The 12,208-nt window shown below is 55.2% G+C and overlaps 3 protein-coding genes across 5 annotated transcripts in view; 2 read left to right on the forward strand and 1 right to left on the reverse strand.

The window, feature by feature from the left end:
• The window catches only part of MFRP (membrane frizzled-related protein), a 5,521-nt gene extending 2,310 nt beyond the window's left edge, over positions 1-3,211 (forward strand). Inside the window, exons 8-13 of the mRNA XM_003796813.2 lie at positions 50-126; positions 657-805; positions 1,309-1,439; positions 1,582-1,713; positions 2,698-2,825; positions 2,917-3,211. Of these exons, the coding sequence (XP_003796861.1) occupies positions 50-126; positions 657-805; positions 1,309-1,439; positions 1,582-1,713; positions 2,698-2,825; positions 2,917-3,141 (842 nt within the window). The 3' untranslated portion in view covers positions 3,142-3,211. The remainder of the gene's footprint in view (positions 1-49; positions 127-656; positions 806-1,308; positions 1,440-1,581; positions 1,714-2,697; positions 2,826-2,916) is intronic.
• A 665-nt stretch (positions 3,212-3,876) lies between these two features.
• C1QTNF5 (C1q and TNF related 5) lies at positions 3,877-5,844 on the forward strand. Of its 3 annotated transcripts, none has more exons than XM_003796814.3 (3): positions 3,877-4,061; positions 4,295-4,568; positions 4,942-5,844. In XM_003796814.3, the coding sequence occupies exons 2-3, from the start codon at positions 4,355-4,357 to the stop codon at positions 5,457-5,459; spliced, it is 732 nt and encodes a 243-aa protein (XP_003796862.1). In that variant the 5' UTR covers positions 3,877-4,061; positions 4,295-4,354; the 3' UTR covers positions 5,460-5,844. The 3 variants fall into 3 exon arrangements, with proteins under 3 accessions (XP_003796862.1, XP_012665011.1, XP_023373120.1); XM_012809557.2 differs by having other exon boundaries at positions 4,305-4,568; XM_023517352.1 differs by having other exon boundaries at positions 4,312-4,568.
• A 1,693-nt stretch (positions 5,845-7,537) lies between these two features.
• On the reverse strand, positions 7,538-10,248 carry RNF26 (ring finger protein 26). Its single transcript, XM_003796816.3, has one exon. The coding sequence runs from the start codon at positions 9,708-9,710 to the stop codon at positions 8,409-8,411; it is 1,302 nt and encodes a 433-aa protein (XP_003796864.1). The 5' UTR covers positions 9,711-10,248; the 3' UTR covers positions 7,538-8,408.
• Positions 10,249-12,208: the final 1,960 nt, after the last annotated feature.

Below are 12,208 nucleotides of genomic sequence, written 5' to 3' on the forward strand. Positions count from 1 at the left end.
TAGAGGCACAGACCCTGGCAAACTCATGAGCCCTTCTGCCTCTCCACAGGGTGTGGGGGAAACCTGACTGGGGTTCAGGGCACTTTCTCTACTCCCAACTACCTGCAGCAATACCCTCACCACCAGGTAAGTGCAGGGCTTCATGGGAAAGGGAGAGGCACACATGAGAATAGCACCCAGGTCAGTGTGTTGAGGGCAGCATTCTAGACACTGCCTTGTACTCAGGAAGGCAAGAGATCAAGCCTCAGGAAGATGGGAAATCTGGGTGAGAGACCTGGATGGGAAGCAGTCTAGATTGTTCAGTAGCACAGTGTGGGGCATACCCTTGCCCTGAGCAGCATGGGGCAATAGGGATCAAGGAAGGAGCAGGGAGGGATGGGGGGAGTCTCATTAGCCCCCGTGGACAACTCTTCTCCCTCTCCCTGGGAGGGAATATTATTAAGTGCCTACTGTGTAGCTAGATGATACCACACTGGACAAACTCATCTCTGAGACCAGCTCTTCCTACCTTACAAGCTCCCAGTGATGAGAGCTGAGTAGGCAGTGCCCCCACGGTGCCTAACCTGCAGTGGAAGCCCCTTCTGGAGCTCAGCCTACATGCCCACACTGGGCCAGGAGGTGGTGCCATGAGCGACTCCATCTGTGCTCTCCCCCAGCTTTGCACCTGGCACATCTCAGTGCCTGCTGGATACGGCATAGAACTACAGTTCCACAACTTCAGCCTGGAAGCTCAGGATGAGTGCAAGTTTGACTACGTGGAGGTGTATGAGATAAGTGGCTCAGGGGCCTTCAGCCTCCTGGGCAGGTAGGTACAGGAGGCAGGGGAGGGGACATAGATAGCGCCCTCCTCCAGCCTGGCACTTCCCTCACACTGGCTCCACTCCTCCTCTGCTTCATTTTTTCCTGCTTCTCCAAGCCGGAGGTCTTCTCAATGTCCCACCTAAAACAGGCTGTGCTCATCCCCACCCAGCCTTCACTTCACAATCACCCTGTCCCCAGGGGGTCCTTTCCGAACCCTCTCCAGACCCCAATTCTTCCCACCCTGCAGGGGCATGTCCGCCTTTCCCACAAACCCTCAACTGTGTTTTACCATCTCAAAGTGGCTAGTTTGAGCAGTTGGTTGGATACTCTGTCTACTGAATATGCATGTCTTCCTCACCAGACCCTAACCTCCCTGCGTCAATGACTGTCTCTATCACCTCTGGGCATCGCCCGGAGCTCCTGGCTCAGAGCCAGGCCTGTGGGAGGCTTCGGTGCAACCTCAGTGAACCGGTGCCTGTGCCCAGGACCGCTCTCTGCTTTGGGCAGGTTCTGTGGAGCAGAGCCACCCCCGGCCCTCATCTCCTCACACCACGAACTGGCTGTGCTCTTCAGGACAGATCATGGCATCAGCAGTGGGGGCTTCTCAGCCACCTATTGGGCCTTCAATGCCACAGAGAGTAGGTGCCCCTGGGCAAGGGGGTGTTGGCAGCAGAGGTGCCTCTGGGGGTCAGAGAAGGGCTCTGAACCCTGGTCAGGCACTGTGAGGGCAGTGGGGCTATAGGCATGACCCTGGGTACTGCCATGGCCCTGTATTTACAGACCCCTGTGGGCCCAGAGAGCTCTCCTGCCAGGATGGAGGGTGTAAGGCTCTTCAGTGGATGTGTGACTTGTGGAGAGACTGCCCAGACAGCAGCAATAGCAACTGCAGCAGCCCCTTGTTCCCACCCCCAGGTGAGGAGCCTGCCCCAGCACCCTGACAGACTTCACAACCTTCCATCCTATCCTCCCTGACAGGGGCGAGGGTGGCAGGGTCTCACTCTCCTGACTTCGAGGCCTCTTCACAGAGGCCTGGAGTGACTCTCAGCTGGTGGTGGCAGGGTTACTTAGTGTCACCCAAAGGGAAATGGGAATATGGGTACCAATGGGGCTTCAGGAACCAGTCCCCTTTTGCACAGAGTACCCCTCCACAGCTTCCCCAAAAGTGAAGATCAAATCTTACACAGAGGCCAAGCAGGGTGGCTCACACCCCCCATAATCCTAGCACTCTGAGAGGCCAGGATAGGTGGATCGCTTGAACTCAAGAGTTCAAGACCAGGGCAGCACCTGTGGCTCAGTGTGTAGGGCACTGGCCCCATATACCGGCCCCATATACCAAGGGTGGCAGGTTCGAACCTGGCCCCAGCCAAACTGGAAAATAAAAAAGAGTTCGAGACCAGAGACCCTGTTTCTAAAAAATAGCCAGGCATTGTGCCAGGACACCTGTAATCCCAGCTACTCAGGAGGCTGGGGCAGAAGGATGGCTTGAGTCCAAGAGTTTGAGGTTGTCATGAACTATGATGCCTCAGCAGTTTATTTAATCCAGGGTGACAGAGTGAGACTATCTCAAAAAAAAAAAAAAAATCTTACCCAGAGCCGGAGAGTTTCTGCCAGAGGCCAAAGTGGTCCCTGCAAATGTGGGTACCCCACGTTCCCTGTGATCACAGAGCTGCCTACACAATGCCCAGGGCTAGTGAATACTGCTTGGAACAGCAGGCTCTTGGGATAGCAAGGCTCCTCCACGTGTGTGAGACACCACTCCTTATTATCTCCTTGGATTCATACAATAATGCAGAGCTAACTCATGTAGAAACAAGGACCCAGAGCAATTAGGTGACTCATCCTAAGCCACACAGCAAGTGTCCCCACACTTGCTACACATCCCCTCCCACCCTACAGAACTGGCCTGTGAGCCTGTCCAGGTAGAGATGTGCATCGGTCTGAGCTACAACACCACGGCCTTCCCTAACATCTGGGTGGGCATGGCTACCCAGGAGGAGGTGGTAGAGGTCCTCAGCGGTTACAAGGTACTCTGGGCAGAGATAATGAGAGGGGCACCAGGAGTGGGAGGGAGCCTGGGGAGCAGGGTACCTAAGGGCTTGTCTCCTCTTTCCACAGAGCCTGACAAGTCTGCCCTGCTACCAGAATTTCCGGAGGCTTCTTTGTGGGCTGCTTGTGCCCCGCTGCACCCCACTAGGCAGTGTCCTTCCCCCTTGCCGCTCTGTCTGCCAGGAGGCAGAGCACCAGTGCCAGTCTGGCCTGGCACTACTGGGCACCCCCTGGCCCTTCAACTGCAACAGGCTTCCTGAGGCAGCTGGCCTGGAGGCTTGTGCCCAGCCCTGACCCTGGAGCTGGCCCCTGCCCTCTGTCCCTCTACCTGCCCACCCTCCTTTACAAGTGAGAGTGGGCAGGCAGGGGAGCAAAGGACCTGCAGACACTCTGCCCATCCTCTCCGAGGCCTCACAGGGAGAGGGAGGAAGAGTTGTCCACAGGGGCTAATAAGACTCCCCCCACCCCCTCCCTGCTCCTTCCTTGATCCCTATTACCCCATGCTGCTCAGGGCAAGGGCATGCCCCACACCGTGCTACTGAACAATCTAGACTGCTTCCCATCCAGGTCTCTCACCCAGATTTCCCATCTTCTCCCTTTCCCCTTTCCAACTGCTTTTTCAGATTCTCTATCACCTGCCTTCTGACTTTTTCATTTAGGCAACAAAAATGTAGTTAGTACCTACTAATGCAGCCAGCCCTGTTCTAGGTGGAGCTTGGGGGCACCCAGCAGTCCCCAGCAGGCCCGGTCGCCCCCACAGGTCCCGCTCCAGGTGGCTATCTGCCTCTAGAACTCTCCACCCCAAGTTCTCTGCTTGCATTTCTTCCTGGAAGAGGGTCTGGTCTTGGTCTCTGCCGCTGCACCACTTCTCCAGCTCCCGGGAGCAGGAGGTGCCCCGAGTGTCAGCCTCTTACTGGCTGCCTCTTATGCCCGGCTCAAGTCTCTCTCCCCCTCCTTTCTCTCCCCAAACTTTGGCCGCCCGCCGGGCGACACCACGAGTTATTTCCCAGCTATTTCCCCGTCCGGAGCTCTTGGCCCCTGAACGACTGATTTCCTCTTGGAGTCTGGGAGGAGCAGAGCCCAGCCGGCAGGGAGCGAACCCGGACGGGGCAGGAGGCGCCTAGCTGGGGAGAAACGCAGGGGCAAGAGTACAGCCGACTGGAGGGTCCCGGGGAGTGAACGCCCAGACGGAGGACATCGGGAGCCGGGAGCGGGTGAGTCTGGCGGGGGGAGGAGAAACGGACCTTGGGAGGAGACTGTGGGAAAGCCTGGGTGCGGGCCGGCGCTGGGGAAGAGGGAGGGCCGGCCTCCTCTGCTCCCCTCTGCTCTCCGGCGCTCGGATCTGGGGGCGCCCTCTTTTTCATTCCCCTACGGCCGTTCAGCCTCAGAGGAGTGGCAGTGGGGTGGTGAGTGAGGCAGGTCCCAGAATTCTGGGTCCCGACTCCAGTCCTGCCTAGCCCACAGACCACAGGAGGACCCCAGCGTTCGGGCTCCGGGTGCCAGCGCCATGAGGCTGCTCCTCGCCCTACTGTTCCTGGGCCTGGCGGCCGGCTCTCCCCCGCTGGACGACAACAAGATTCCCAGCCTGTGCCCGGGGCATCCCGGCCTTCCAGGAACACCGGGCCACCATGGCAGCCAGGGCCTGCCCGGCCGCGACGGCCGTGACGGCCGCGACGGCGCACCCGGGGCTCCTGGCGAGAAAGGCGAGGGCGGACAGCCGGGTAAGAAGGCACCTTCGCTGCTGTCCATGGGACGTCGGAGCATGCACGGCGGCGGCTCCGGTTCTCGGTGCTATCCCGCCCCGCGGGGCTCGCGGCTCCTGCGAGGGGGCGCTGCTCCCTCCGCCCATTCCAGCTCCGCGAGGGGGAGGGGCTGGCTCCCCAGCCGGGAGCCAGAACCAGGACCCTCTTTGGCCTGCCCCTCCGATCTGCCATGAACGCTGCAGGAATGGGTGGGGAAAAATTGGTGTGCAGGGAGCCACTGGCCGAAGTTTAGCAAGGATGAGGTGGGCGGAGGATGTCCTTAGAGTCGCCCTCGGGCACCGTGCTGCGGGTGACCGCTGCACTCACCCTAACGCTTCCCTTACCTACGCAGGACTGCCGGGGCCTCGTGGGGAGCCCGGGCCTCGAGGAGAGGCAGGACCCGCGGGGGCGACCGGGCCTGCCGGGGAATGCTCTGTACCCCCACGCTCCGCCTTCAGCGCCAAGCGCTCCGAGAGCCGGGTGCCTCCGCTGTCTGACGCGCCCCTACCCTTTGACCGCGTGCTGGTAAACGAGCAGGGACATTACGACGCTGCCACCGGCAAGTTCACCTGCCAGGTGCCAGGAGTCTACTATTTCGCAGTACACGCCACAGTCTACCGAGCCAGCCTGCAGTTCGATCTGGTCAAGAATGGCGTATCCATCGCCTCTTTCTTTCAGTTTTTTGGGGGTTGGCCCAAGCCAGCCTCACTCTCAGGGGGCGCCATGGTGAGGCTGGAGCCCGAGGACCAGGTGTGGGTGCAGGTGGGCGTGGGAGATTACATCGGCATCTATGCCAGCATCAAGACAGACAGCACCTTCTCTGGATTCCTGGTCTACTCTGACTGGCACAGCTCCCCAGTCTTCGCTTAGTGCCCACTAGAAAGTGAGCTCACCTCTCTCCTAAAGGAGGGTGTGATACTTGACAGCCACAACACCCAGGGGGGCTGGCCCCCCTGGAATATTGTGAATAATGAGGGAGGTGGGATGGGCGCCTCTCGGTCCTGCAGCCAGCAAGGAATGGGGACAGAGGCTGTCTGAGATCAGTTCTCACAGCGCAGGGCAGTGGCTGGATTTCTGCCCAAGACCAAGGAATGTGCGATGCTGGCAAGTGTGAGTTCTCCGGTTGCTCTGGCCCAGGATTCCACAGTGGGGTGCTCTCTTCCTGGTCCTCTGCCTCTCTGGGTCTTCCCCCATCCCTCTTACTCCTGGGGCCGGCCCTTTTCTCAGAGATCACTCAATAAATCTACAAACCCTCCTACTGGCTTCAGCTTTTCTTCTTTAGTGGTGGGAATGCTGTTTGAGGACTGTGGTGTGGAGTGGTGTGCTCAGGCGAAAGGGAGGATTCTTGGTGGGATGGAAAAATAGGGCCAGAAATACAGGAAGCAGGCCTAAGTGATTGACAGCCTGCTCCACAGAGCTGCCACCTAGGTCTGTACTTTGTGAACAGGAGTGTCTGAGGATGATGCCTTCCCAGTGGGACCTGGCCATCCAGAGATTCTAAAATGCCAAATGAACAGGGTGGTGGCTGCCTTCACTACAAATACCCTTGCCCTGATCCAACAAAAAGGAGCCCAGGATTCTTCTTCATTGCTGGTTCTGTCTGCTCACTTGATCTCTAGATGACTTGAAAACTATTGCTCTCTCACTGGTGCTGGCTGAGTGGAGTGTCCCTGGGTCTAAAGATACCTAGTTCCTGGGATTACCAGTAGTGGGCGTCCCAGTTCCAGACTACAGGGATGACCCTTGGTAACTTGAGCTCATTTGGGGGGGGTGGTGGTTATTGAGCTCTGCCAAAGGAATTCCAGATGGGGGTGGAAGAAAAGGGGGTCCTTGCCTCCCAGCTCAGGAAGTTTATCTTCTCATAAAATGTTTATCCCCACAATAAACACAGAAGAGAAGGAGCCAAGCTTCCCCATGCTCAGATCCCCCACCAAGGCTGGAAGAAGGGAAGAGGAAGTGCCAAGCCCTCCTGTGGGACTCCCAACTGAGGTGGAGCTGAAGAACTCTCCCCCACTGTGCTGAACATAGCCTGGGTGGGCTAAGCCACTATGTCAGAGGCTGGCCACGAAGCCCCTTCAATACTCCCCTTCCCTGACCTTCAGAACCCAGCCCAGGCCCCACTCCCAATCCAATGACTAACAAACCCTGCCTTGCTAATCCTACAGCCTGCTCAGCCTCTCTACCCCAGAAAAAGTGGTGGGGCCTCTCCTCAGAATTCCTTCATGACCCACTCGCTTCCCACACTCCCTCCAGAAGGCAATCTCAGGCATTATGCTCCTAATGTAACATACAATTATGGGGGAGTGCCCCTCCTCTCTTGCTGGCCACAAGAGAGCAGATATAACCAATGGGGACTAGGCCCCAAATGCGAGCTAGGGACAAGCCTCAGGCATAAGCTCTCTGCCCCTCCACCAGGAAGTCCTGCAGCCCTCCTCCGGACTATCACCATGCCAGACACTATACCAGCGTTTCTCAGCCTGTGGGTCGACCCACAAGAACTGTATTAAAGGACCGAAGCATTAGGAAGGTTGAGAACCACTGCTCTATACCAAGAGAAACAAAGACCAGCGCCAGTTCCTCAAGAGATGGAAGGTAGATGGGACCCCAGGCAGTAGGAACCTCAAGTTCCCTCCTGGTAAGAGTGGCAGGAGAGAAAAAGTTGATTCAAGGAGCACATTCCTCTCTACAAAGGCTTAATTCTGGCAAAAGAGGAAAAGATAAGGCATTTTGAAAGCCATGTGTATGAGAGAGCACAAATCAGAGGCACTTGAGGGCTAGTCCATGACAGTCTTCCCACCCTATCTTAGCTCCTCCTCCATCCTCCAGTTTAAGCCCTGGTCCCCCCAATAGATTACACTCTGATTCCAGCAGGACTGAGGACTCTAATGCAGAATCAAGTTACCTTGACCAACAGCTCACCCTTGCAGAGATACACACAGAGGCTGTCAGAGCTGTCAATAGAACTTTATTCATTGGAAACTGGACCAGATGGACCCCTTAGAGAACTGCAAGCCCCTGGGCCCCAGCCACTTCTGTGTTTGGACCCTAGTGAAATGTGCGGTCTGCTCACCCCAATGCTAGGGAGAGACAGAAGAAGAATGCCACTTTTCTGTGTGATGTAGGGAGTGAAAAGGGAATCAGTAGAAGTCTGGTTATCCCTCCTAAAGTTTCCAGTGAGCTGAAGTGCTGGAGGGCATATGGTCCCAAAGCCAGGTGTAGCTGCACCCTCACAGAGGTAAACTCCTGGTCCCAGCTTTTGGATCAGGTTGAGAGGCAGCCTCATAAGAATAGGGGGAAGTGGCTCTAAGGGCACCTGAGAGATGTTAACCCCCAAAGCCTACCAGGGCACAGGGTTCAAAATCACTCCAAGGCCCTTGAATTGCCAAAACACCCAAACAACACTGATCTGTTGTAGCTACAGAAACTGGGGAGGAAGTGAGGAGGCAGAAGGACCTATAAATCCCCAACAAAAAAAACAGAAACAGGGATAACCCCAAAGGCTGCCATCTAGATAGGCCTTAGGCAGGCGGACAACAGCCCACAGTGAAGTCTCAGGGCCCTTGCATAGTGACATACTCACCACCCTCAGCATCAAAGGGACCCACTGGGTAAGGTGAAGCTATGTTACCTTGCCCCCACCTAGATCACAGTCTTCCAGAGTATCCCATCTCAAAGTCCTGGATGTATGGCTTGGAGGTTTGGCATGACAGCCACAGGGATAGGAGGGGATTCAGACCAGGACCCAGGGATGAAGTGGAATGCTGTCCTAGCATGGGTGTCTGTGTGGAGCGTGAAGGGGTGGGCAGGCAGGAAGAGTCTTCAGAGGTAGACATTGAGGGTCTGCAGGATGCCCCGGCGGCAGAGTGGACAGTTGCGATGGTAGATGGGGTGGCGCATCAGGATTTCAGTGCAGGCCTGGCAGAGGCACAGGTGCCGGCAGGGCAGAAGCAGCACCGTCTTGCTCTGGTCCTGGCAGATGACACACTTCTTCCGCTCTTCTTGCTCCTTCAACAACTTCCATGGGTCCTGCCCGCCTGTAGGGTCCTCCTCATTGAGCCTTTCCCGGCCCCTGGCAGGTGTTGCTCTGAAGGTCCTGCTCTCCTGCTCCTCTGCCTCAGATCTGGGCCCTGCTTCAAGAAGAGTGTCCTGTCTCCGGTGCCTAGCTGGGAACACCCTCCTGGGGTCATCCTGGGGGCCTCCAGGTGCCACTCCCCTGTTCGGCCAGCTTGCTAGTTGTAGGCTGCGGCTCCAGACTCGGCGCCAGGCCTCAAAGCCCAGTACTAGGTGAGACAGCCGCAAGATATCCTCTCGGAGACGATGGTAGGATGGCCGGGCATGGAGATGACTGAGTGCCCGGGTGGCCAGTCTCACAGTGAAGTCCGGGTGCAACACCATCACTGTTACTGCCAGCACACAAGCTAGCAAGACCAGGCCAGTGAGATTGACCAGCACAAAGCTGGCCAGGAGACGGGCAGCTGAGGCCAGCAGCTCCAGTGCTAGTTGGCAGGGGGTCCAAAGAAGGATAGCCATGGCCACAGCACTGCTGGAAATATGGGCTAGGAAGGCAGCTACCACATCTGTCATCCTCCACAGAGGCCCCATCACTGCATCCCATAGGGCAAGCACCAGGGAGAAGAGGTTCTGTGTGCCAATAAGGCAGATGTTGACCAGACTGTTGATCACATAAGCCACCAGGCTCATGGCAATGGCACAGACGTCACAAGCCTGACGCAGCAAAGCATGGCCACTGGAAACCACATTGAGGACACCCCGGTGCAGTATTTCCCGGCTCCGCAGTGCCCCATGAGAGGCCAGGTGCCCTACCAGCTTTAGGCTCTCCAGGCCAGAGCAGCAGCTATAGAGCAGGGTACACAAGGCCTGAAAACCCCCAAAGGTGAATCGGACCAAGGCTTCCATCAAGGCCAGCAGTGAAAGCAGGACTCCCCGTCCCAAGTGTAGAAGACTAGTCAGTACCGTATGAGGCAGGTTGTAGATGAAGGCCAAAAGCCAGGCCACGGAAGCCAGGAGGGAGGACACCAGCAGGAAGTTGAGGTCCAACACCAAAGTCAGCACATCCAGGACCAGGCCCACCCCATTCACTACCAGGTACACTGCCTCCATGATAGGAGTGTGAAGATTAGTCCAAAAGAAAGTCTGACTCCTTGGTTGAGGGAGTTGACAAGGTTTTCAATATTTTGTCGAGGGGAGGTCAGAGATCAATTTGGAAGGGAAGAGAGCAGTCTCCAACCCAGGGGAAACCAAGACTCTGATGAAGAAATGGGTCAGGTCAGAGGGAAGTGAAGTCTTAGCAGAAGGAAAGGGGGTCAGGCGTCGGTTCAAGAGTCCTGGTTTTAAATGCGAGCTGTTTCGCAGGGAAGAGGCCAAACATATCTAAAGTGAAGGCAAGCCCGGGCTGGAGGAAGAACCTCAGCTTTGGAGACCGGTGTGGCGTACCACGGCCAAGCAATGGGTCAGTCCGGGAGGAGGCAAAAACAGAAGGGATGGGACGGGATCGGGCCGGGCCGGGCCGGGGCCGGGTGGGGGCGGCGCAGGCTGGGCGCGGGCTCGCGGTCCAGCTACGCAGGTGCCCCTGTCCCCGCCCGGCCCCCGTCCTCCCGCTCGCAGCGCTTTGCACCCAAAGAGGGAGTATGAGAGGGAATCAGCCTCGGCAAACCACTGGCGCAGCCTTTACTCTGCTGGGCGCCGCCATCTTGTGTGCAAAGGGGTGGGGCAAGGGCCGTGACAAGGAGGGCGGGATAACAAACTCCGACCAATCGATGAGGGGCTACCGCAGGAACGTCGAGCAGTCATTGGTCCGTTTGAATAGCGCCTAAATATATTTACTTTCCAAAAGAAGGGGGCGGGGACAGATGGCGATCCCCGCTCTCTTAAGCGGTGATTGGTCAGTTGACAGGTAGCGTCGGAATACGACCTCCTAGCCACGCCCTCTAAAAGAGCCGGACCTTGAACTGAGCTAAATTTAGGAGATGTATTTTGTTGTTGCTCCCAAACGAGAAGTTTTTAGACTCAAGTCAGAGGTCACTGCCTCCAGCCTGAGCTTCGGAATAGCACTACCTTCACAGCCTACTGAGTCTTCTATTCATTCATTTATTCTATCATTTATTGGGTTCCTACAATGCATTAAGGATACAAAAAATTCGTTTAAGACGGTGCCTTTTCTCAGGCTGCTTACAAGGAGAAACGGATTTTTAAGGGGATTACCAAACTGCTATTCCAAACTGCTCATCAGGTTTTTTCAGCATTCTCAGAGGACCACAGATGGGAAATATCTCAGCTTCCTACCCTAGTCCTTATTAATTTGTTTACTTGAACAATCTAGTTAAATTATCTATGCCTGGGTGGCCCCAATATCCTCAGAAAATCACCTTCTTTAATTCTCAAACAATATTCAGAAATACACTTGAAACCCCTTCCAAATATATTCAGAATCCTGGTGTTTTCTTCTAACTCCAAAAATACTTAGGAAATTTATCCTTCTCCTGATCACCTTTGCTTAATTTCCTACTTGTACTGAATTCACCATCTCCACTGTGGCCTGAACTCCTGAAAGTGTCCCCCTTCACCCCTCCCTGAACACTACTTGAGTCCTTCATTCTCCAAAGCACACTGATACACAGCTGAGGTGTGTAGCAAACCTTTACGGAGGCATTGGGGTCACAGCAGGGATTAGGCCGGCCCTCCCCAGCCTTTTTAGCACCAGGGACTAGTTTCATGGGAGACTGTTTTTCCACAGACAAGGGTTGGGGAGGTGGTATGGTTTCAGGATGATTCAGGTACATTACACTTACTGCTTTATTTCTATTATTATCACATTGTAATATATGTAAAATGAAATAGTTCTACAACTCACCATAATGCAGAATCTGTGGGAGCCCTTGAGCTTATTTTGCTGCTACTAGACAGTCCCATCTGGCGGAGATGGGGGACAGTGACAACCGAAGTTTGTTGCTTGTGTCCATTCTACTCCATAATCTTGTTTTGGTTGCTGTCACTACAGAAAACCCTACCTCATAAGATAGGATGCTGGAAACAGAAGCAGGCTTCTCAGTGCTTTTGTGGCAATCTCAGGAATTCTGCTCTGACTTTAATGCAGAATATATTGGGATTTAAAGTTGTCTCAAGTATACTTTTAAGGCCACCTGTCATTTGAGATCTCAAAGCAGTTGAACCTCTTCTAGCAGAGATAAAGTCAGTTCACCTGGCTTATTTACAAATGGGTAGTGGATCCGTCCCCTCACAGTTCAGGGGTCTTCTGTGGTTGAAGTCACGAGCAGACTCTTTTGAAAGCTGACAGTCAGTGATACAGCAGCTGGAAGAAAGAAGGCCCAGGCTCAGTCTCTTTCAAAATCTCTGTTCATGTTTGAAACACATCAAAAATCCCCACGTCACCCTCCCAATTCCAGTTTGGCTTTGAAGGCAGCCACTTTATCTGCCAACTTGAACATAGTTGTTCTCCCCTGAAGTGGCAGACTGAGTTCATTGAGCAGGTTGACTATGTCACACAAGTAAGCAAGTTTTGTGACCTATTCTGTGTCACTGAAATGTGCTGCCAGTGGGGAGGGACTGTTTTTCTTTTCTTTTTGAGACAGAGTCTTACT

This window comes from Otolemur garnettii, unplaced genomic scaffold (assembly GCF_000181295.1).
Source record: "Otolemur garnettii isolate 467f Iridium unplaced genomic scaffold, OtoGar3 scaffold00108, whole genome shotgun sequence".
Classification (NCBI taxonomy): Eukaryota; Metazoa; Chordata; class Mammalia; order Primates; family Galagidae; genus Otolemur; species Otolemur garnettii.